The following is a 25,728-nucleotide window of genomic DNA, read 5'->3' on the forward strand; positions in this document are numbered from 1 at the left end:
TATGTGTTAAATTGTGTTTAAGCCATGCACCATCTCTTAAAATACCAGTGCGTTGATGGATTGCAAATCTGTAACAAGAGAAACAGGAGTGCTTAAAAGTAAAGACCAAACAAAGAATGCAACAGAGGCATGAAGTGTCTGTCTTCTCTTCATCTTTAGGCTTAAATACAAAGCATTTGGGGGTTTGTTGCCAGATTCGAGGCCAGGAACCACCTATTTCTGGCACACATACTGTCATTCCCACTCCTTCACCCTTGTCAGACATCACTAATCAATCATGCACTCCTGTAGAACCCAGGTCTCAGACTCCTCATCAACACAGCATTCCGTGCAGACACTATCAATCAATCTGAGTTGACACCAGAGATTAAATCTGGTTTCCAATCACTGGCCTACACTTTTAGGCATGTTTTCCAACCCTCTCCATGCACCTTCGACCAGACTGGTAAGTACCTGCAGGATATACAAAACTCTAGACTTATAACTGGGGACCTGGTATCTAGTTTCAGTTTTGTTATTTGTGTTGTTATGTACTTAACTGGTCCTAGGCCAGTTTTACTTAACTTCTCTGATCCCACCAGAGATCTAAGAAACTGACTCCAGAGTGAAAGAAGAAGAGGAGAAAAGCAAATGTAAGAATGTAATAAAGCAGCTTGCATTTACTGGAGGCATATCCTCTGCCTAGCCAGGATGCTAAGTACCCTAAGTAAATTAGCTCAATGAGTCCCACAGTAACCCCAGAAAGTCTCTACTCTTACTCTGTCCATTTTACATGAGAACATGAGCATCTGAGAGGTTAAGTTGCCAAGCTGGGGTGCAAACCCAGGCCTTTTGAGAATCCTGAGCTAAAGCTCTTAACCAGTCTGTTCATACCCGTGATTCTTTAGACTAGCTTCCCAAAGCCAACTTCAAGGCTGACGGGAGGGTGTATCAGACAAATGGCCTGATCTATCTCAGTAGCTTTTTCACCACACTCTATGTGTTACATCTTCGCCCATCCTACTGCTGAGTGTGCCCAGCACCCCTCCTCATCTGTCATTTGAGTTTCCGGCCCATCAGAGGCTAATTTAACCCCATTCCACATCCATTTTAGAAGCTCTTCCAGTTTTTATGCGCCTCCCCTCAACCCCCAGCCCACCACCACCTTCAAATTTCCCTAAAATCAATGAGAGAGGAAAGTATGACTAACGCCTCATTTTCAAAGTTCAGTAAAAGAGAAAGCATCAGCTAACCTGCAGATAAAATATAAAAGGCAGGTGCAGAGACCCATCCTGGAGTAAGAAGCTCTTGTCTACAAAAATAACTCTCAGTCATGCAGAGAAGTGAAGCACTAACTGGAACCACGAACATTTTGATCATTCCAAAAAGCAGAGCCATTGAGGACCTCAAGATAATACCTATGGAGGAGTGATTAAGAGGAAATTAAATGCAGAGATGCACTGCAGAATGTCATTTAGCAATGGCCCAAGTTATTTCTATTCCTTCGAGGGCTTTGTTACAGTAATTCTCAAAAACAGAGTGACCATTTACTTGTGTGCCAGGCACTGAGCATGTTGAGCAAAGACCATTTATTGTTTTCTCCTGTGAGGCATCCTTAGCAGAAGTAGCATCGTCAGTGGTTAAGAATCAAAGGCAGACCACCTGGGTCGGAAATCCGTCCTACACTTACTACCTGGGTGATCTCAGGCATATTAGTTAAGTCCTCCTTCCCTCAGTTTTCTCATCTGCAAAATGGAGATAAATATTGTACATATCTTAAAGGATCTTTATAAAGATTCAATAATAGAATGCACATAAGGGCGCCTGGGTGGCTCAGCTGGTTAAGCGTCCGACTCTTGATCTCAGCTCATCAGGTCTTGATCTCAGGGTCATGAGTTCAAGCCCTGAACTGGGCTCCACACTTGGTATGGAATCTACTTAAAAAAAAATAAAAATAATAATAGGATGTACATAAAGTGCTAAAAACAGTGTCTAGTATATAGTAAGTGCTCGAGGCAAGCTAGGTCAATTGCTATTTCTCTTCTGGAAAAACATTCAGTCAAGGTTTCCTTTAGAGACTCTACTGTACTCCATTTAATTTGTTCAGTTAGGGCCCAACCGACTTCTGGATGTGGATGAAGGCAGACAGACAAGCTGAGTACTGCTTTCCATAACTGACTCGGATTAAGCCAATAAACATCACCCCCAACATTTGTACTGAAACCATTGGAAAAGAAGCTCTCTCTTTCGGCAGGTAGAATTTAAGCCTGTAGCTAGTGGTCCCCATTTTCACCATCTCATTTGAGCTTAAACACCAGGATCCAGCTATACCAGAAGACAGCCCAATTTTGCTGTTATTTGACCCAACAGCTGTCTTTTTCTTTTTAATCTTTAAGCTGACCCAGATTGGTTTTCTATTGTGCTGTTGAAGATGTCCTAATACAGCCCACAAGAACAATCCATGGCATGCATTATCTATCCCCATTTTACAGATGTATGACTGTGGATCAGGAAGCTAATGTGGCTTTCCCAAGATCTTGCAACTAGTAACTAAGGCCAGAACCAGGATTCAAACCCAGATCTGATTCCCAAACTCTTTTCTACCATATTACATTGTCTTTTGAAATAAATTATGTAGAAGTGAACAAAAATGCCAAAGATTTCTTGGCAGCAACCAATTTTGGGGGGAGGGGGAGTCCTCTCCAGAGTTGACTTCCATCCCCTATCTGAGGTTCTGCACACATAATTCCAGACCCTGGGATTTATCATCTCTACTCTTGGCTAGACACCAAGTCCAAGTAGAAATGATGTTGAGTCTGGCTGTCGGTGTGCTCCATGTGTAGCTCTCTGTCAGCGTGCCTGGTTTCCCAGCAGAGAGAAGGATAAGATGGGGTCTATTGTGGTATACACACCAAGTCTCATGAATATCTCAAAAGAACAGAGGCAAATCTATAAATGTGGGTCGCTTTGCCGATGCAATGCTACATGGCCAGATATGGTGCCAGCAAGAATAACCTGCTGCCCCAAACACATCCAAAGCACAGGCCAGGTAGTGGCTATGAACTTATGTGGAATGACAGCCTTGTCTGATAGGAATGATGGTTAATAATCTGAAGAAGATTCATGGTCTTGAGGAATTTGCATGAGATGAAGAAGGCAACACCCATAGAAAAGGTAAGCAACCCACACAAAAGCTTTGGTGGTGTCACATGACCCCACCCCATTCTTGGGCCAGAGATAGTGGGACCAGAGATGACCTGCTAGAGGTCTTAGGAGTCAAGTATAAGCTGTGAGCAAGTGGACACCATAGGCAATGGGACTGTTTTTATGCATCTGATTATTTCCACACCATCAGATCACATTCCATGTAAAGTCAATTGCATTCTATGACACTGGACGAAGTACTCCCGTGCTTGCAAGGCTTTAGATGGCTCTTGCCTGCTTCCCAGCCTCATCTCAAGCCACATAACTCTGTTCAGTTCCTGAGTTATGCCACGCTTCTTCCTCCACATTTCCATCTCTCTACGCCACCCAGGAGTCTCTACTCCTCTCCCTGCCTTCAACTGTGACTCAAGTATCATTTCTCGGGGATGCTTTAATTTTCATTTCCACAGCTTTGGGGAATCTTGGAGCATCTACCCATTTAATGCATAAACATAATCAGCCTTAAACAAAGGACATTTGGAGCAGAAAAGAAATCCAGTCCCCAGACAAATCCTGAGTCTTACCAAATGGTGCTCACTGCAGTCTTTGCCCTTGTCTGCCTTGAGTATCTCATTTCAGTCTTTAATGAGAAACTCGTCCATGAATGCTTCCCATTGCAGGGAGAGGCCCTCCCGAGTAAGGAGCATGCCTTCCCCTCTGTCTTTGTTCTGCCTGTCAGAACCCAGAGGACTAATCCACTCCCATCCCCACAGCAAGAGAGCAGTTCTAATAGAAAACCAACCCTGGTGACTGCTTTATGCTTATTTTCAACCTCAATGGCATCTAAGCCTCTGAAATCCAGGAGATTAATTTATTGTCCATGTTGATCAACTTCACTCCTCATGGCAGCCAGCTGTACGCAGATACTTAAGCTGAGCAGCCTCTGACATGTCCCTGGATGGAGCTGTCCATGACCCAGGGTCAGGGTCACCAAACCACGTGGATAGGTCTGATGAACTCTCTCCAAATTCAGACCTTCCTCTTTGTCCCCTATGTGGCTCTAGCTCAGACTCCTGGCCTCTTGTCTGTATTCCAGTCTTGACTCCTGATTGCATCCTTGCCCCCAACTAGTCCCCCTTGCAGACAGCGGAGTTTGAAATTCGCCAAATGCAAACCCAAATCTCTCCCCTGACTGCAAACCCACCATCTGAAAACAGATTCTTAAACTCCAGTTATTTGCAATCCATATATACACTTTCTTGACATCCATCTGATTTTCAATAAATCAACTCACTTTTGTTCTAAATGAATATGTTAAAATTATAAAAGATGATCCTAAGTAGAATTTTGTAAAAGAAAATTGTATACTGAAGTAAATGGAAAGGGCAGTATCCTTTGTCAGATACAGAATGTGAGCCTAATTCAAAAGTAAAACAATGTTACTGAATTATAGCTACATGTTAAGAATTGCCTGTCAAGTGTTCTGGGTCTCTTGGTTAGAAAGGTAGATTAGCAAATGTTCGAGACCTTGGGGCTTATTAAAAACAAAACAAAACACCAACCAAATTGAGTCTCCTTGATGCAATCCCCGGGTCTGAAAAATAACTGACAAGACAATAACTTCAACACTTCTTCACTAAGTGATGTGATGCCATGTCCACGAGCCACCTGAAGGTACCTCATTTATCATATGAAATCTGAGCCGCACACGTGGCAATACTGGCCCACAGGAAAACACGGTCCTCCTCCACCACACATCTTTAAAAAGAGGACATCTGGCTGGGAACCCAGCACCATTATTTCTGAGTCCTGGCTGACCTCACCTTGTTCTCGGCAAAGCCTTCCCCTTCGCTCATCCCTGCACTCAACCAAGGCCTAGCCTCTGGCTCCGTTTCTGGGCTCTGTCCCCTCTCCCTCTTTCCTCAGGACTTCTTTTTTGGTGCGTTAGTACCTATTTGGTTCCATACACCTCTGGCCTCCTCTGGCAAGGACCTGCCCTCCCTTACTCTCTCCTTCCACTGGGAGGAGAGATTTATACAACGCCCTGATCCATCAGCAAGGCAAACAATACCCTCCATAAACTTCTACCCACTCACTGCTCCAGTCTCCCCTCTGGCCACTCTCAGACTTGCACACTGGGTCTGGACCTACCCGAAGCCACATGCTTTCACACCTCTGTCTTTGCCCTCACTGTTCCCTCTGCCAGGTGGGCCTTCAACAGACACTGAAAATACTCACATCTTCCTAATCCACTGAGATTTAGCTTTCATGTCTCAAGCCTTCAAGTCTCTTGAATCTTTTCTGCATATGTGTTTTCTTGACTTGCACAGTGTTTTAAAGATCAGTAGCTTTCCATTAAAATCTGTATTTCCAGATTGGCTTAGAAATTGGCAACACTGAACATATTATTCCCCCTGGCAAAAGGTAGCTATATCAGAGCCCCTGCATATGGGGCCACTCCTCTTGAGTTCACTGCTGTTCCCATGGCTTCATGTTGGCCCACAGTCTCCCTTCACTAACATAGGATTCCTGCCTGGACCCGGCATACGGGTGGGTTTATTTCTTGACTTAGGCCAAGCATCTCTTCTTCTGTAAAATATACCCCAAGCCTTCTAGGTCCCCTGGTGGTCTCTTTCTGTGAGCCTCCATAACACTTTCTGGGGGACTCATGTTTTTTTTTTTTTTTTTAATTTAATTATAAATGACACGTGATGCCTGTAGGTGTGGACATTAGCAAAACCAAAAATAAAAGTAGATGCAGTTGACTGTGTTCTTATTTTGTGCCAGGCATTATATATATGTATGTGTGTGTGTACATATACATATATATACATATATATATGTATATATATGGTGTGTGTGTATATATCTATATGTATATAGATACATATACACATATATATGTATTATGGTATTATCAACTCCTCAAATCAACTTTTCAAGTGAATTGTATTATCTCCAATTCACACACAGGCAGATGGAGACTGATACAAGGTAAGTGCCGAGAATACAGAAGGCACTTAAGAGTCCTGATCCAGAGCAAGTCTCATAAAAGGGAAAAGTCAGAACGCTAAGGGTTAACCGAGGCAGACAGCATCTACTACGGACCCCAATCGCAGCTCCAACTGGATCCAATCTGAAAGTCACCCTAACTTTGAAAACAGCTCAAACTCCTTCCATGCAATTTCATAGCAGATCTGAAACTGTTTAGCTGCACCAGGCCAGGCGATAAGTGAGAAGAGGAAGGGCTGTCTGTGTTTATAGCCTTTGACAAATGGGCTCTCATCTCCTGACAGATTCTCCCCCCGGCTGATCCATCCGCCTCTTCTGCCATCACCTGAATTGCAGTCTTCATAATAGTACTGGAATTCAGATGGATTTTACACCACAAATAAAAATGAATTTAAATGCCTTAGCTCCCCACTAGCAACATGGGTACTGTAAATGTCAAATGCATGCGGTTTTGCAAGGCCATACGGCCACTCCGAGTGATGGGCTACCTCGCATCACCTTTGCTAAATCTGCATTAGCTCCACGGCACTCACCTTTAGGAGGAAACAATCTGAGCTCTGCTTCCCACTTAAGGGTGAAAAATGCCTCCAGCCCTTGAGATCTCCCAGTGACAGCCTCTGGATGACTCTAAGAAATGGCCAGAAAGGGGGCTCTGTGATTTGGTGGGCTTGGAAGCAAAAGGGAAACGTGAAACAGAAGCACACCCCAATATAAGCCACGCATTTGTCCATACACGACCGGGCAAGGAGCTCCTCGCCAATGTCTGCCGGTGGAAAACAGGCACTTAGAATAAAGAAATATAGAGATGTAGGGGAGAACGATTCTCTCATTCGGTCAGCAGTCTCAGACGGAACCAGACAGTGCGCAGACCAGAAGAGTGATGTTATTGCTCTTCTTAGGGTGAGGGCTCTCTCCGTCTCTTGCGATTCACTGCTTATCTTCCATCATTATATCTGGTCTGAGATTCAGTTAATGCAAAAAATGATTCATCTCAAGGTAAACGCCCCTACTGAGTGGGATGAGGCATGAAATTGGAGGGGGCAGCAGGGAGAGACCCTATTAGACTCTATAGCAAACTTGAGAGCTTGTTTTCTAAAATCCTTCTCTCCAGAAGGTACTCAACTACATACAGAGGCACAGGTGTGAGCACACAAAAATATCCATACGTAGAGAATACACTGAAGAGAGGCAGAGAGGAAGGAAGGAAAAGCGAAAGGGAAATGAAAAAGGAAATCATAAACAGGTTTTGCAGGGATCCACCTAGTCCCACAGACACCATGTGAAGCTCTCCTAACTAAAGGAAACTGAGCTTGAAAGAACCCACTGCGGGTTTGCCGTCAGAGCCCTCAGCATTTCGTCAACATGCACGCAGGCCGAGGGCTGCGTCTTCAGAGGCAGGCTGACTTATCATTTCGGCACCTCTGTCATCTCTCGTCACTTCAGTTCTACTTTATCAAATTACTGATTTTGCCAGAAGCCTTCGGATTAAGTGGAGAGGGGCACGCACATGCAAGAGCAAGTGTCATTACTCCAATGGTGAAATTTCATAATTACACGTCAGGGTGACAGAAGCCCCAGAGTGCATTCAAGAGCCTGGATGAAGATCACTCCAGATGCCACGGCTGCCGTGTCCCTGCGTGCCCTCCCGCCACACCTCTGCACGCAGGGGCGGGGCCTGCACTCTTCTGTGGAGGGTGGGGCCACCGCCCCTCTGGGATGACTGGGGCGGGCTTTTCCACTAGGAGACAAGACCCCGATGGACAGAGCTACCCCCCACACCTCACCCCCACCCCCAGCCCCATTAGGGGACCCAGAGAAGCTACCGCCCAAATGTAAGAATCACACAAAAAAAAAACCCGGAAAGAATTCCAAGAGGAAGAAAAGTTCTCTGGTTGGACAGAAGGAGTAACAAGTCCTTAGAGAAGAAGGCCGTCAAAACGGAGGGGGGCATTAGAGTTATGGCACTGCTACGAGTCATCACCAACGAACTGCACGCAAAGGGGTTTGGTTAATTCACGTGTCCTCAGGCAGGAGCACTCGTGTTTAGGAAACACCAGGTGAACCTGTTTAGAGATGAGGCTTTTTTTGAAGTGCCTGACCTGACTCAACCCCACAGGCTATGCCAAAGCCCAGAAATGCATATGCGTGTGTGCATGTGTGTGCACACTCATGTGTGTTACTCTTTTTTTTGAAGAGTTGAAACCGTGTACGGATATGACTTTTCCTACCAGTAAGCATCACGAGGCATCCACAGACTTGGGGGATCCTTATCACCATGATGTATGAACCAGCGGCAGTTTGGGTCGGCAGAATGGAGCCATGTGGCCAGCTTTCACTGCCCAGAGATTATCCTGGCTGTTCATTTATCTTTCGGGTGATGGAACTGATATTATTTTAACAGTATCAGGTCTCCTGGTGTCTTTCAAACACTACTGGCAAAGAAGGTACCAAAAAAAAAAAAAAAATACTGGACAGAAACATGTTTGTGAATTTCACAGAAGTCCAAGGGAAGTGGAGGCATCCCAAACTTAGGAAGCAGGGCAGGCGACATGCTTTCACTCTGATGTGGGCAGAGCAGCTGGGGCAGATGACCCACGGCACAACTGGTAGGAACGGATGAAAAAAGACTGTAGACATATGTTCAGCCTAAATTCCATTTGTCCAACTCACAAAACACACACCTGCAAGTATGCCAACATGCAAATACATGGTGGACACAAATACGAATTGAAATGCCTTTGCCTGCAAATGAGAGAGCAACCCAGAACCAGAACCGACCTGAGGATCACGCGGACTGAATCTCAGCTACCATATCCTTATTCCTTTCTACACGAGGAGATTAACACTTCTTAAAATAATGCATGACAATTGCCCTTTATTTAAAAGCAAATTTTGTTTTGAGGAGTCCTCAACCACCTTATTAATCAGCAGATGACTGAGCTATCACAAAATCAGGGCTGAAAACCTCTGCTTGAAATAACAACTGCGTTTGACAATGGTATGGTTGCAGAGAGAAACATCTTTCAAAACTGTGGAATGATGTCAAAAGTAGCCAGGAGATATGTACCCTCAATTCACTTATTTGACCTCTTTGGATCCAAGGCGTTAAAGGTAAAATTTGATCTGCTTGGATGCATTTTACCAGGGAAACTTCTGTGAACTCTTGTGAATAAGCACAGACCATGGAGAACAATTGTCTAACAGCTGTTTTTCCTGAGGGGATCCACACCAAGTGTAACAGGAAGATGAATGGAGGGCAGGGGGACTCTGAAAATATAGGAAAGGACCTCCCCTCCCCAAGGCCCCCAAACATCTCACATAAATAGATTTATGCCATAGAAAGTCGCTGCTCACATAAATGTGTCATGAGGGTAACTGAGGCAGGCTCTCTCTCAAAGTGTGTAGATCAAATATAGGGACACACCTTGGAAAGCCCAATATTGTATATGCTATCATATATGTAATATTACAGAATAATCACTAATGATGTTCAATAACAAGGTGAAATGAGTTAAGGATAAATGAGCTATTTTCCTGAAGACAAGCATATGACTAAAATAAAAATCGGCACCAATATATTTAATACTTAATTATGTTATGCACTCTTCACTGAAGCCATCAGAGTAACACAGACGAATATTTAAAAGTATGACTGTCTTTAAGCATCTAGTATCAGTACATGAATCACTGCTGCAAGCCATCGTCCAGCCTTAAACACTTGGGTTTAAATCATAGGGTTCTTGGTTTTTTTTTTGAAACCAAAAAGATGAAAAATACTGACTCACCTTTCTGTCCTCTATTTCCACACAGGTATTGCAGTCTGCTTTGATATCCTGAGAGGAAGAGAAAAGAAAGAGAAAGAACAGGAGTCAGACTTATGGTCAGGGAACATTCAGGAGTGTCGTTGAAATGCCCTTTAAAATAATAAAAAACCCACGCTCCTCACGGTTGTTTCTCAAGCCATTGCTCTTTATAGCCTTTTTAAGAAGTATATGCCCTGGTGTTTGCATTAGAGACATATGGATGTCATAACTAAGCTTTATTACATGCAGATGTGGGGTGAAGGCAAAAGCTATGGATCAGAGGCCACAAGAAAGAGAAGCTGATGGCTCATAAAATAATATGCCCCCCCCCGACACCTTTATTCACATCAGCAGAAACTGCCCTCACTTGGACTTAGTATCTTTCTCTCTCTCATTCCAGATTTAGGATAGTCAAATCTACCACCTTTCAACACAAAACTATCACCATCTATTTTTTTTTAATCTTTCTGTCCATCTACTTATCCATCCATCATCTGTCCAACCATTCATCCATGGGTTCACCCATCCATCCATATTTATTGCACATTAACTTTCTTATGCATTTTTTCATGTTGCTCTGGAATGTAAAGGTGAGAAAAACGTGGTTTCTACCCTCAAGGGATTCACCAGTTAGACACATGGTTGATACACACACACACAAGCTCCTGAAATACTCATTTACTTATGCATTCAGAAGATAGGCATTCAGCACTTATTGCTTGCCAGGCCTTGTTCTCGGAAAGGAAGACTCAGTAACATACAAAACACATGGAAAGTCCTGCCCTGATGAGGCTTACATTCTGCTAGAAGAGACAGATAATAAAAAAGAAACATCAATAAACGGTATTTTTTAATTTTATAAGAGGATTCGTACTATGAAGACAGATAAACCAGGGAGAAGGGAATGGAAATGGTGAGCATGGGGAATAAAATCTTAAATTTCAAGAGAAGTGGCAACTGAGCAAAGGCATGAAGGAAGTTAGGGGATGAGCCAGGTTGCCATCTGGGGGAAGAGCCTCTCAGGCAAGGGAAGAGCAAGTGCAAAGTATCAGGACGTGGTTAAGCTGCAGGAAGGAAGGAGGAGGACTCGGTGGCAGGAGGGAAGTAAATTAGGAAAATACTAGGAGATGAGATCAGAGGAGGATGTTAGCTTTTATTCTGAGAGCAGTGAGGAACTATGCAGGGTTGTTTTTGTTTGTTTGTTTGTTTGTTTTTGAGGTTTATTTGTTTGTCTGATCTTGTGGCAAAATACACACAGCTTTTACTAATTTAACCATTTTGAAGTGTATGGTTTAGTGGTCCGAAGCACATTCACATTGTTGTGCAACCATCCCCACCCTCCACCTCTAGAACTTTTCACCCTCCCAAACTGAAATGCTGCCCCCCAATAAACACTAATGCCCTTCCCCAGCCCCTGGCAGCCACCAGTCTACTTCCTGTCTCTGTGAGTTTGACAACTCTAGGGACCTCACTGTGCCGGTCTCTTAGGGCTGCCAATACAAATAACACAGACTGGGTGGCTTAAATAAAAGAAATCTATTTTTTTCACAATTCCAGAGGCCAGAAGTCCAAAATCAAGGTGCTGTCAAGGTGGGTTTCTGGTCGGAGACCTGTCTTCCAGGCTTGTAGATGGCCACCTTCTCTCTGTGCCCTCCCGTGGCCTCTTCTCTGTGTGCATGGAGAAAGGTCTCTGGTGTCCCTTCCTCTTGTTAGAAGGACACCAGTACTGTCAAACTAGGGCCCTTATGACCTTTTAAATCTCCATTACCTCCCTAAGGGCCCTATATCTGAAAACAGTGATTGGGGGTTGGAGCCTCAATATACGAATTTGAGGGTAGGGCACACTTCAGTGTATAACACTCACAGAAGAGGGCTCATAAGTATCTGCTCTTTTGTGTCTGGGTTATTTTATTTAGCATGTCTTTATCCAAGGCTCAGCCATGTAGTAGTATGTGTCAGATTTCATTACTTTTTAAGGATTAAGAATATTCCATTGTATGTACATATGACACTGTGTTGATCCATTCATCCATGGATAGATATTAGGTTGTTTCCACCTTTTGGCTACTGTGAATAATGAACATGGGTGTACACGTATCTGTTCAAGTCCTTGCTTTCAAGTCTTTTGCATATATGCCCAGAGGAGGAATTGCTGGATCACAAGTTAATTCTATGTTTAATTTTTTTAGGAACCGTCTGTTTTTCATACCAGCTACGCCATTTTACATTCCCACCAGCAGTGCATGACAGTTCCAATTTCTCCATGTCCTGGCCAGCACTTGGCTTCACTCAGAGGTTTTGAAGAGAGGAGAGACATGATCTGACTTCTGTTTTAACAGGATAGACAACTGAGAGCCAAGGGCACAAGGAGAGACCACTTTGTGGGTAGCTACAGGAGGTCAGATATAAGATGATGGTGGCTGGGAAGGGTGATGTTAGGGAGGCGGCAAGAAGTGGTCAGAATCTGGATGGAGTGGGGCACCTGGGTGGATCAGTCGGTTGAGTGTCTGACTCTTGATTTCAGCTCAGGTCATGATCTCAGGGTTGTGGGATCCACGCTCAGTGGGGAGCCTGCTTCTCCCCCTCCCACTGGTCTCGCTCTCTCTCAAATAAAATAAAAAATCAAAAAAAAAAATAATCTGGATGGGGGTGAACAGATGTCTTAAAGGATTGGATGTGAAATATGAGGGAAAGATGGAGGCCAAGGACCATGCCAAGGTTTTTGGTCTGAACATTCTAGCAATGGAGATGGGGGGTACTATGGGTGAGGCAGGATGATGTAGGGGTCTGCAAACAACAGTGGCTCAGTTTGGGGTAAGTTAAGTCTATAGAAATATTTATTCTCTCACAAAGAAGTAGCTGGGTTTACCCTGCTGATGTGTCATTAGGAGAGGGTGGATTAAGTGGAAGCCTATCACCACGGTGATTTATTAAGCACAACAAATTCTCGGTCTGTGTGAATCAAGAGTGGAACAAAAGAAGACAACACCATAAGGTGAAGATTCTGTTTTTTATATAACAGACGGTTTTAATATCAGTGAAACGGGACTGAAACAATGAGCAATGACTGAACACCTCCTTGGCTCCAGGAACTATGGCAGGTGTTTTTCAGACTTGTCTCTGAGCTCCCCCCAACCAAACAAGGTTGGCTTTTAGTTTTTACCATATGAAAATTGAGGTGAATGATTAGGTAACCCTCCCTGGGTCACACAACGATGGAGCTTAAGTCTACACCTGGAAGTGGCTCCTAACACCAGGTATTCTGCATTCCTTTCAGGTGCTTTTATTTTATTTTAGTCGAGGCGGTTGGTCAGTCTGGATAATTCAGGCCACATGTCTCGTCATTTTCCTTTCTCTGGGCAAGAGGGACATCTAAAGCAAAATTATCTAGAGAAGAGGCTCAGTTGTGATTCTCCAAGTGTGATTCCCCAGATCAGCAGCACCAGCATCACCTGAGAACCTATTCAAAAATGCATCTTCTGGGGCCGGACCTGGTGATATGCTCGAGATCTGTGTGTTAGCAAGCCTTCCAGGGGTTCCACTGGGAGCTCAAGACTGAAGCACTGGAGGGCACTGTCATGGTTAGCAGTTCCTGTGCAGAGCCAGACACCTGCATCCCAAGTGTGGTGCCATCACATGACGGCTGTGCGGCTGAGGTAAATGTCTTTGCCTTTCGAAGTCTTGATCGCCTCATCTGTGACATAGAGGTACTACGAGGAACTGGCTATTCAGAGTGGGGGTCTGTGCCCCAAATGGAGCATCTCAGGCTTCACCCCACATGTACTGAATCAGAATCTGCATTTTAATAAGCATGTAGACCGATGACTGTGTTCCCCAAAAATTCAGAGCTTGAAGCCCTAACCCCCCAGTGTGGCTGTATTTGGAAATGGGGCCTCTAAGGAAGTAATTAAGGTTAAATGAGATCATAAAAGGGGGAAATTTGATCTGATGGGATTAATGTCCTTATAAGAAGAGACACCAAAGAGCTTGCTCCCTCTCTCTCTGCATCCACACACAAAGGAAAGGCCATGTGAGAACATAGAGAGAAGGTGCTGTCTACAACCCAGGAAGAGTACTCCCCAGAACCTGACCATGCTGGCACCCTGATCTCAGACTTCCAGCTTCAAGAACTGTAAGAAGATAAATTTCTGTTGTTTTAAGTCTCTAACTTGGTAGTATTTTGTTACAGCAGCCCAAGCTGACTAGACAAGATTCCCAGATGATCTGCAAGGCTCACTCTTAGGACTTGGGGTCATGGTTTTCTCACACCCCTGATTTAATGGCTGAGGTCCCTGGCTGACCTTGAACCCTTACTCTTACTGAGAACTCTCTTTGAATTCATCCACTAAGACACATAGAGGTTAACTCAGTATGCGAATGATGAAAATCATGAATTATTTTTAAAGCCAGGAGATGCCATCTAGAAATAAGGCAAGAAAAAGCAGTTCCTTGTCTGTTTTAGGTTGTTCTGACCAGGGGAAGTGTGCATTTCTTTTCTTTCCTCCAGTGAAAATATGTTGAGTTTGCAGGGAAGAGTCCATATCCAATTTTGATTTACCCACAAAGAAGTGGCAGGTGTTAATCAACTAACTAACAAAATCAATAAGCCAAAGGCAGGTTTTTGTTTTTAATCTGCCACCAAGGACTCACACAAGCTACAGAAAAAAGCCATCTGGCAGAATCAGAGCTCTTGCCATTTCCCTAAGATTATTCAATTTATTCTTGTCAGGATTAATTTACTAAACCCATGCTGGATTTTTTATTTAGATGATATTGTTGGTTTGTCATCCGCTGCAGATCTACGCGGGAGGCACCACAGGGGACTGCACTTGCTTCTGAACAATGCTGGACTCAAATTGGAAAAATGTCACTTTGGCGGGAACAAATTATTGTTCGGATTGCTCCACGTAGAGCTGGTGTCTCTGGATGGGCTCCGACCTGACCTTTTCCGAACCAGAATAGTCAAGTAAGTACTTCAGCCCCACTTGATGACTTCGTTGGAAAACAGCTCAACTACTTAAGTGTTAAGTATGAATTTGGAGCCATGTACTCATCACCAAGCAATCAATTTCCCTACAGAAGCCAGGCATTCTCCTTTCTGGAGCTGGAAAACTCCAAATAGTGACTCAATCGCTAGCAACAGATGGGATTCTGCACACGCTACGGAGTCACACTGCTTGGCTTCACGTAATTGGACTCTGCACCACACTAGGTGTGGGCTGGTGCCTTAGTTTCCCTGTCTGTAAATTAATGAGAGCCACCTTATTTGTTGTCAGGCATATCTAATGCATGTAAATGTCTGCATATGGCGAGTCACCGATAAACGTTAGCTGTCATTGACGGCATCCTCCAAATGTCTCTGTGAGACCTCGTTCTGAGTAGAGTATTGAGAACTTAAAGAGAGTTCTATTTTTAAAGTTTGCTCTTCCAAGTCTACTGAGTTCTTCTGGCTTTTAGACATCAAAGCACTTGTGTGTCTGTTCTTTTCAGAAGCTGTTCTCTCTCCCAAGAGAGACTTCTTTTCTTCTGCATTTTGTGTGTTAGTTGTTTCTGATGATTTTTGTGGGTCAGGGTTATTTATGCCCACAGTGCAGAGAACCATCATCCTGGATCACGTATCAGCATCATTCACAGCTCTGAAGTGCCCAGAAGTTAAAGGTCCCTGTCTACAGGTGGGGACAAATGTCTGCCGGTGGGATTCTGGAGGCCTTAGAGGATTTAGAAGCTAGGAGTCTATAGTGGGTGGAATAGTAACCCTCAAAAGAGTATGTCCATGTCCAACCCCTAGAATCTGTGAATGTAACCTTATTTGGAAATAGGGTCTTTGCAAATGTAATTAAGGATCTTGAAGTGAGATCATCTTGGATTATCTGTATGGGCCCTAAATTCAATGACAAGTGTCCTTTTAAGAGACAGAGAAGAGATGGCCCTGTGAAGACAGAGGCAGAGCCTGGGGCAACATGGCACCAGCCAAAGAGTGCCCAGAGCCACCGGGAGCTGAAAGAGGCAAGGGGAGGATTCATTCCTAGAGAGTCTGGTAGGAGAGTAGCCCTGCTGACATCTTGATTTCAGACTTGTGCCCTCCAGAACTGTGAGAAAATACATTTCTGTTGTATTAAGCCACAAATTGTGGCAATTTTTTATAGAAGCCACAGGAAAACTAATCAAGAGCCTCAAGGAGCTTCCAGTGTGACTCTCTTGTGTTTGATACTTGCCTACTCATCACGAAGAAAAGAAAGGCATGATCCAGAGACCACGCCATGTAATCCGAGCCCTAGGGAGAAGAAAAACCCCTTTATACAAGAGATGCCAGGGCAGGTGCATGCTGTTACATTCATGGACCCTTGTGTTTTCAGAGGACAGTCCCTGGAATCTGTGTTAATGACTTCAGGTATCAACCCTGGAAAGACAATATAGAGAAAAGACCAGGGTGCTTATATTGGACATGAGAATAAAGTAAGCTCATTTTATCTTTGACATGGCATTGTTCTCCTGGACTCAGATACTCACCAAGTCCCAGAGAGCATTTCAAAGGAAACACCTACAGTTTCAAACATCTCTCGAGAGCTGATGGATGATGTGGGAAACAAAGGCAAAAAAAAAAAAAAATTTAAATCTCCTTACTACTTACAGCCCACTGACAAGTCCTTGAAATAGACAGAAAGACATTCCTCTAGGAACTCAGCTGCCTCAATGTTAATACTTTGCTGAGGGCAAAAGGCAATCTTAGCCTGACCCCCAGGATCCTGTAAGTCTACTTTAACATATAAAAATTCCTTTGGAAACTTCCTTTATCTCCTCTCCCCCAAGATATATGTTAGTAATCATCCCCAAGCATATGACCCACCGATATACATCTGAAGGGTCTCATGACTCAGGTTTTATTAGACAGTAATAAATGACCTTTTCCCAACAATAGCTAGCCCCCTCAAGGTCCTGGAAACCTTGCTTCCAAATTCCTTAGAGACTTATGCTATCCCTAACCCCGTCCCATCTTGAAAGTATATAATTGGGCACCCCTCATGACACCAGGGTAGCTCTTTCTGACCACACATCCTGTCCCCTTTTTGTACCAACATGTCTCAAGAATTCTTTCTCGGCCCCCAAGCCCTAACATCTTTCCTGTATCAGGGGAGACACAGTCAAAGATTCATGACAAACCCAAATAGGGTTTATGATCAACTACCCTTCTACTGGGGGAGAAATCCAGGTGTTTTGCTCTTTCTTTTCAAACAGAAAATAAATGCTATGACAAGGAAGTTTATAACATTACCAAAAAAGTACATTTCGATATCACAATGCAAAAAGAATTCAAAAGTGCATTTTAAATTCTAAACCAACAATATGCAGGGAGAAAAAAAATAAGTTTCCCTCTTCCCTTTTAGCTTCTTCATTAATATCCCCCATAATAAAAGACAGATAAACTAGAGAAAAACAAACAGAAATTTAATGACTTTTACACCTCTTATATACATGGGACATACCCAGAAAAAAGGAGTAACTCCCAAAATGGCCCGGGCCATCAAAAATACCATCTTTAGCTAAAGGCAAAGAAAGAAGCTGGGGTGGGGATTTGGCCCATTATGGTAGATTATCAGGCAAAACACAAAAGGGTAAGGTTATTATGCAGATTTAAGCCACTGTATCCCCCACTGATGAGAGTTTCTGGAGAGTTAGAGTCATCCTTCTCTTCCTGGTACAGGAAGGGAGACACCCTTACCAATGGGATTTCTCTTATAAATGTAAATATTTTTCTCACAAAAGGACAACTTCTACTGACTCTGCAGCCTCCCTGAAGTAATCATCCCCAAATAACCCTTATGCTAAAAAGGCATATTTTGGGGTGGCATCTGTTCCCCTCATTTATAGATCTTTTCCTTTTCAACAGCAATTCTTCTAGAGTTTGGACACTTAAGTTTCCTCTGTTCTGCAAATAACAATTACTTATCACTTAAAAGAAGCTAACCAATATGAGTTGAGATTCTAGGACTTAGAACATTTACTACAACCTGGGTTCTAATGTGTTTTTTTTTTTTCCTACTTTCACAGAGATTCAAACTTTGAAAATAAATACAAGTTGTAGGACCACTTGGCCCAGGGCTTCCATTTTGCAGATGAGAAAACTGAGGATCAAAGAGTATAGGGCACTGGCTTTGATAACAAATGATGTAAGAGGGATTGAAACCAATCGACCTGCTTTGTATTTTATGCTTTCCTCTATACCATATTTTGTCTTTGGATCTGAATATTTAGACGAATATTCTAAATTCAATTGCATTATTTAAGGATAACGATTGCACCGCAACGTTTTTTGAAAAAAAAAAAAAAACAAAACTGAGTAACTGTTATTTCGTAACTACAGTTGGTACAAATTTGGAGTCGTGCATGCCTTCCTGCTGGATTCTTCAGTGTGTGTTCATTCAGCTCAAAAGACCAAGATTCAAATAAGGTCACTTGAATACATAAAGAATAGAAGAAAACGTTTGTACTGACATATTATCCACTTCATAGGTCTCCATTCACAAATTTGCTCAGCCCCTGCAATCTCACAGAGCGCCAGCAGATGGAAGCAAATAACTTTGTAAAATACTAAAAAGCGCGAAGCACTATTACCAGAGCATCCCATTCACGGAGTCTGTAAACTTCTTGAAATTTTATAATCTATCTGCTCCCTCAAAATTGAAGTCTCAAATGACTGTATGCTTTAATTAATAAGCTTTAATTACTTACCAGGAATGTGTTAATTTGAGAAAGCATTTTATTAGTATGTGTTTAAGAAGGTTCAGTATGACCGAGATCTCTGTTTCAAGGCACAGAATACTCCAAAAACAGGAAGTTTAAATCTGATTGTGAAGACTGAGAATTTACTTCAGAGCTGTTTTGCCTGAATTCATACAAATGGCAAAAAAAAAAAAAAAAAAGTAAGTAAACTAAGATCTCAACATAAATCCATTCAACCAAGAAAGTAGAATCTACTTTAGTGGGCTACCTCAGAATGCAATGTTTCTGACTTTATAAATGTTTGAGAGGAATTTTAAGTGGGGGATGGGTTATGGGATATTTTCTTTGGGAGAGAGGTAGCAGGAAAGAGGTGTAGAAGCCAGAAAGACCACAAAACAATTCCCAAGCCCCATATTTAGCAAATAAAGATAGCAGGTCTTTCATCTTAGAATTGTGACTTCTTTCTTTGAAGACTGCACCCTCACCCCCCATGAATTATTTTGTTCTCTTCATCCTATGTTTTTTGCAGCTTAGTTATCAGGGGACAAGAGAGAGTTGGCAGGAACCCTGGCAGCCCAGGGCTGCTGGCTCAGCACAATTAAATTTGCTACCGAGGAAGGCAGCCCCCTCTCAGGTAGGAGCAGCATGTCACCAAGGTAAGCTCAAACCAAGGGTCTGTTTGCAAATAAGAGCTATGCATTGGCATCACAGCAGGGGTTTAATGAGAGCGCTTTTAATTAACTGTAAAAGTAATTACCCATATTAGATGTAAATCGCACTTGTTTTTACATGAGGTGAATAATTTTAGTGCAGCTTTTAAGAAGAATACTTCTAGAGGGGCTGTCAGCGGCACGGGCTCTTAACAAGTCCATGTGTTTAAAAACAGTATGTAGGAGAAAAACACCAGCCCAGGAAGCCTTGGGTTTGTCACCTGGCTTCTGCCAGCTATGCAGCTTCCCTGCACTTATAGCAGGCCCCAGCAGCTGAGCAAACCCCCACCACAGCTGCATACTCAGAGAAGCACCCCCACAAAAACTCCCAAACCCTGTCAGGTTTTTGTCCTATTACATTTTGTTTTGTTGTGTTGTCTTCTTGGCTTTTAGCCTCCTGGATGATCCCCAGCACTTCCATTGATGGGCTTTTGTGAATAATTAAGGGACTCAGCCCAAAACATAGGAACTGGAGGGAAGATGAAGGAAGAAGCCCAACAGGCCACTGGTGTGTGCCTTCCATGACTAAGGTGGATATTGTCCAAAGGACAAAACAGATTCCTGATGAGGAAGCAAGTGCAGGAACAAGCAGCCCAGGCTCACGGGGATCCTGGGTACCTTCAAGGAGCCAGGCAATTGCACCCAGGAGCTTCAGGGCAGGACCTCTGATGCAGACAGATGTCCGCATGACCAGCACCAAAACAAAAAGGCAGCTCTCCAATGGATTTATAAATAGTAGGAGAAAAAGTGGAGGTGAGTGTTGGGAGGGAGCGGGGCTGAACTCCTTGGGTGGGGAACGGTGTTAACATGCCATCCTCCGGGCTCTTGAAATTTCCCTGAATTAGCAAAGTGTGAGGTGGGCCCCTGAACTTCCCATTTGAACCACAGAGAAGCATAAACAGCCAGGATAGAGTTTGCAAATACAAAATTACTGGGTAATTATTTATACTTTGATAGGCACCTTCATTAAGGGATTTGAGGATGCAATTATCAAATTGAAGTTTAGTGCACTCCAGTTAAGCAACGGAACTGAACATCAGGAAAGCAGCTTGCAGAAAGGCGGGTTTAAGCCCTGCCCACTGAGTGGGCCAGCAGCTTAGCTGTCAATCAGGTCCTTTTTAAAAAGAAGACTGGCCTTCCATTTGAAGAGCCGGCTACCACCGTGATTGTTTTCCTGTCTATAGTCTCCTTTGGGTTTTGGTTGCTGTTGTGTTCTTATTAATGCTTGTGGTTGATCTTTGCCTTATAACAACCCCAAGAGGGGGCTAGAGCAGGAAATGTACTGGTTTAATACGATGCCCTGAAAACTTAATCTGGTTCAAGGTCAACTGAAAGAGGAGCCAGACCTGGAACTTGTGTCTCTCACAAGGAGCTTTTTATTCCTTACTATAGGGCCACATGTGTTTTCCCAGCGTCCCCTACATCTGACACAATGTAGCTATTTCCCACATTGACTACATAAAGGATTCAAATTAAGAAAAAAAAAATAAAGAATATAGCCTGGTTCTTAATTAATATACCAACCTCTTGAGGAAATGTGACACAGTGAACATTCAGCAATACTAAGATAATGAAATAATTCACAATGATATATGAGGGCAAAAGCAATGAGAACTTGTATTTTAATTTCACCTCCATCTATGGATCAAAATACGTAAGACAGAAGACTCAGGAATGAGTCTACCTTGCTTCAAATCTTGCCTCTGCCACTTAATAGCTGTGTGACTTTATGAGCAACTTATCTGTGCCCTCAGTTTTTCAGAAAATAGGATTAGTATCAGTCCGGATACCATCAGGCCGGTGTTAGTATTAAGCTGAGATAAAGCACATAAAGCGCTGTCATGTAGTCAGTGTTTGTTTTTATAGTTGCAATTTTTAAACATTATTATATTTATCTATATTCATTAGATATTATTCTGTATATTAGATAAATTTATTATCATTATTATTCTTTCTTCTCTATATGAGATGGTTCTAAACACTGCATGAATTCTGTGTCACTGCTATCTCTGTCCATTAAATGGATCCCTAGGGAAACAAAAGATGGGAATTTCAAAGAGCACAAGTCCCCTGGGAATTGATGCTGCTAGTCTGCCTCAACACTAAACTGCTCTTATAAGGATCTTCACACCACAAGGACTAAACAAAACCACTTAATTAATATTTAATCTCCTTCTAGGAATCAGATATCCCAAAAACACATCTAATGGTCAAAGCAAGGATTATGCCAATAAGAGAAGGTACAGCACAACTGAAGTCCAACAGAGCTAGTGCAAACTATCTGGGGAAAAAAAAAAATAGCATTCTTGGGGCGCCTGGGTGGCTCAGTTGTTAAGCATCTGCCTTCGGCTCAGGTCATGATCCCAGGGTCCTGGGATCGAGCCCCGCGTCGGGCTCCCTGCTCCGCGGGAAGCCTGCTTCTCCCTCTCCCACTCCCCCTGCTTGTGTTCCCTCTCTTGCTGTGTCTCTCTCTGTCAAATAAACAAATAAAATCTTTAAAAAAAAAAAAATAGCATTCTTGTATTACCTCTTGAGTATACAGAGATGAGTTACCAGTTTCCAAGAAGTGGCTCTGCTCTATGGGTGTTATGAATGAGACAACACTAAGTGTAGAAATTTGCTTTTGGAGGGCCAAACATTATATAAACGTGTAACACAAGATATTCAATCTGCGTGTACATATCTTCACTCATCAGAGAACATTATATCTTGGTTTAGCTTCCAATGGAAAATTCCTAAGTTTGACAACATGGATCTAAAAGTTAACATACCAAAAAAACAAAAAAAACAAAAAAAACAACTTTTTTTGTTTTTTGTTTTTTTTTAAGATTTATTTATTTATTTTGAGGGATAGACTGCACAAGCTGGGGGAGGGACAGACGAAGAATGAGAATCTCCAGCACACTCCCCTGCTGAGCAGGGAGCCAGAGGTGGGGCTCCATCCCAAGACCCTGAGATCATGACCTGAGCTGAAACTAACAGTCAGATGCTCAACTGAATGAGCTACCCAGGTGCCCCAAAAGTTTATTTTTTTATAATAATAAATTTATAAATCTAAATAGGCAGACCCTGAACTTCGGATCCCCAAGAGTAAATCTAAAAATCACCAGAGTTATAACCACTTAAGCTTTTTCAGAAAAATGAAATAGAAATATGGATGTAAATGTTCTTTCCCAAGCCATGTGATTTATTAGTAATCCACTCTGCAAAACACTCATATCAATTCTTACATGAGCACAGGAAAAAATGTACCTTAAAAGAGACAGTTTAGGATAATTACATTTCGCTGCTTGTTCACCCTCTTTCCCAAATGCCATGTTTACTTGCAGAAACTGTCATTTGGTTTTTATTCACAAAAAGAGAATTAAGAATATTCCTTTAAAGTTCTGATTACTTTTTCTTTTGCGTTGGCAGGCCTATACAATTTATAGGACACAGACATTATGTTGGGAAAGAGTAGCAGAAATCTAAGCTTATCCCTCAGGATGTCTTAAATACCTCAATTATCCATACTGTCCTGGGAACAAGGTAAGAAACAAATACTGACTAATCCCAATTAGGAAGGCTGATCTCTTTAAAAACAGAAATTTTGTCACTTTAACCCTTTGGGGTGAAATCCCTATAAAATGTTTCATTGTCTCCACTTTCTAAAACATGGATAGTTGGTTCTGACTCAGTACAATGCCACCTCCAAGATGCTAACCTTAGCAAGTTTTGCCCTCCTGCTAAGTAGTCCCAGATTGTTGTGTTCTTGAACAATATGTAGACGTATGTCAATGTTCTTCTAATGTCTGCTTTCATGCCTAGCTGTACTTCCTGCTGTCATTTCTTTTAATTTGGTTCTAGATTCACAACCAGTTGTCTGGATAGAGTTTCAATCTTTTTTCTAAAAAACTTTATTTATTTGAGAGAGAGAGAGAGAGCATGTGGGAAGAGGGGAGGCAGAGGGAGAGAGAGTCCCAAGCAGACTCAGCGCTTAGCACAGAGCCCAACCTGGGGCTCAATCCCACAACCCTGAGATCAAGATCTGAGTGGAAACCAAGAGTCGGACGCTCAACCGACTGCACCACCCAGGCGCCCCAGAGTTTCATTCTTTTTAAATATTTAAAATTAAATATATGTTCTGCTGTTTTGTCTGCTGCTTGTTTGTTTACGAACTTCTACATTTGTGAGTTTCAGATGATCAACCATAACAGAAATCTGTCTGGTTTCTGATATATTAATTAGAGGATTAATACCTTTTTAATATTTGGTTGCTTTTTGTTCAGATGCATTTGATATTGACCTGAACGTATGAGCTTGATTTTTCAAGTGTGTTTAAATAGTTTATGTTGGGTAAAATATATAAATACATAAAAAGAAAAATAAGTTTCCTTTTGGTACCATAATCACCCCAAAGCAATTCTGAATTGGTGAAAGCATGGAACTACCTGGATTTATTTAAATTACAGGGGAGTGAGCCATGCCCTGACCAATCCCACCTCCTTTCCTAGATTCATATTCTATGATGTTCCTCCCCAGATACTGCATTCTGTATGAATCTATCTGTTCTTAAACATTTTTATGTTCCAGAAAGTTGGCTCACTGTGTCCCCTTAACCTGAATCACTCTCCCTCTGCTTACCCAACTACCTGCTTACCAAAGCTAATTTCACCTCTTGCTCTGCTCTGTCCACCCAGAACAGACTGCTCTCTGGCACCACCCTCTACTTGCACCTCTGCTGCAGGGTTGAGCTCATCTGCATATGTATTTCCAGTGCACTGTATTTGTGCCTATCTCTTCCATGATATTATCAGCTCCTCAAAGGCAAGGGTACCAAAACCAACTAGCCTTCTTTTAAAAAGCCATCCTTAGTGATAAAATGTGTGTGTATGTATGTATGTGTGTGTGTGTGTGTGTGTGTGTGTGTGTATATATATGTATATATATACACACATATATGAGATGTATATAATATATATAAAGAAAATATAAAATAAATATAAATATATTTTATATTTATATAGTATAAAATAAATATATAATATATACAATAAATAAGTCTATATTATGTATCATATATATGATATATAGTATATATAAAATATATTATATAGAGAGAGATATATATTGGTATAAAACTTCACTGAATCCCATGAGGCAGACACAATGATTATCCCCATTTTAGAGAAAACAAACTCAAGAGAGGTTAGGTTTCTTGCCCAAGGTCACAGAGCTGACAAATGTTGGTTCTACGAATTAAACCTGGTTTATTTTACCCAAAAGCTGGTGATCTTAACTACTTAGCCAACTGGTCTTCCTGTTGAACTCATCATCATTTTCTTAAAACAGTAACCCAGCCCACAGGAAAAATTTGTTTTTAATGGAGAAGTTCATGAACACACAACAGAAGGCAGTCTTGCTATTTATTCGCTTTTCTAACCATTTTGAGCTTCCATCAATTACTCAGTATGACTGGTGTAACAGAATATACGAATGTGTGTGTATTTTTGTGTTTAAGAAAAATGCATATAAAGGGTTTAACACAGAGCCTGGATTTATAAGTCACTAATACATATGCCCAATTACAATCTTCACTAACTGGCTTCTAGGCAAGCAACAGTGTGGCCTCCTATAGGCAGGCTCAAGAGTTTACAGACTTAAATACTGCAGAAGACTTTCTGCCTACCTGTGGAAGAAGAGTATTTCTTGGTCTATAGCCACAAACAGCAATTCTGAGCATATGACCTGTCCTAACACCCCCACATTGACACTGGGGTACTCATCAAGCTTTGTCTGTAAGATGGATACAGCCTTCCCCCAAGGGCTTGCAAAAAGGCATGCCATGGGGAAGAAACCGGCCAACCCCAGAAAAACACACCAAGAATTTATATTCCAATCTCTCCCCCGCCTTTTTTTTTTTTTTTTTTAAAGTAACCTCTGCCAGGACCCCGGACAACGGGAAGCTCTCAACCTATTTTGGAGGCTTACAATTTCCCATCAGCTTCCTGTCGGAGAGCTCAAATGGTCCCATCCCCTTATATAAGGTTAACAGGTTTTAAGAAAAAAGATCAGCTCTGGTAATAGCAAATATAATGAAAAAGAAGAGCCACTGCCGATAAAGTCAGCCTAAGTCACTCTCTGAGGTCACAGGCCTCGAGGATGCTTCAAGCTTTATCAATGAGTTCCAGGTTGGGTAGGCCTGGCAGACACTTCAGCTGAAAAGGAGCTTTGCTGGGTATCACATGGGCACAGCAGCATCAAAGGAACTCCTCAAGCAAAACCCCCATGCCAGCCTACCTTCTTACCTTGGAAGGCTCTTTCTTGTTCCACTGAAATCCATCAATAGTGGCAAGAGACACTGTGTCTCTGTCTCCCTC

At 42.4% G+C, this 25,728-nt stretch overlaps 1 protein-coding gene across 21 annotated transcripts in view; it reads right to left on the minus strand.

Moving 5' to 3' along the window:
- RBFOX1 (RNA binding fox-1 homolog 1) overlaps window positions 1-25,728 on the minus strand; it is a 1,991,091-nt gene that overhangs the window by 865,467 nt on the left and 1,099,896 nt on the right. For all 21 annotated transcript variants that reach the window (XM_078074844.1, XM_078074845.1, XM_078074837.1 and 18 more), the window contains one exon: window positions 9,921-9,968. In XM_078074844.1, the coding sequence (XP_077930970.1) occupies window positions 9,921-9,968 (48 nt within the window). The remainder of the gene's footprint in view (window positions 1-9,920; window positions 9,969-25,728) is intronic.

Source organism: Halichoerus grypus, chromosome 6, assembly GCF_964656455.1.
Source record: "Halichoerus grypus chromosome 6, mHalGry1.hap1.1, whole genome shotgun sequence".
NCBI lineage: Eukaryota > Metazoa > Chordata > Mammalia > Carnivora > Phocidae > Halichoerus > Halichoerus grypus.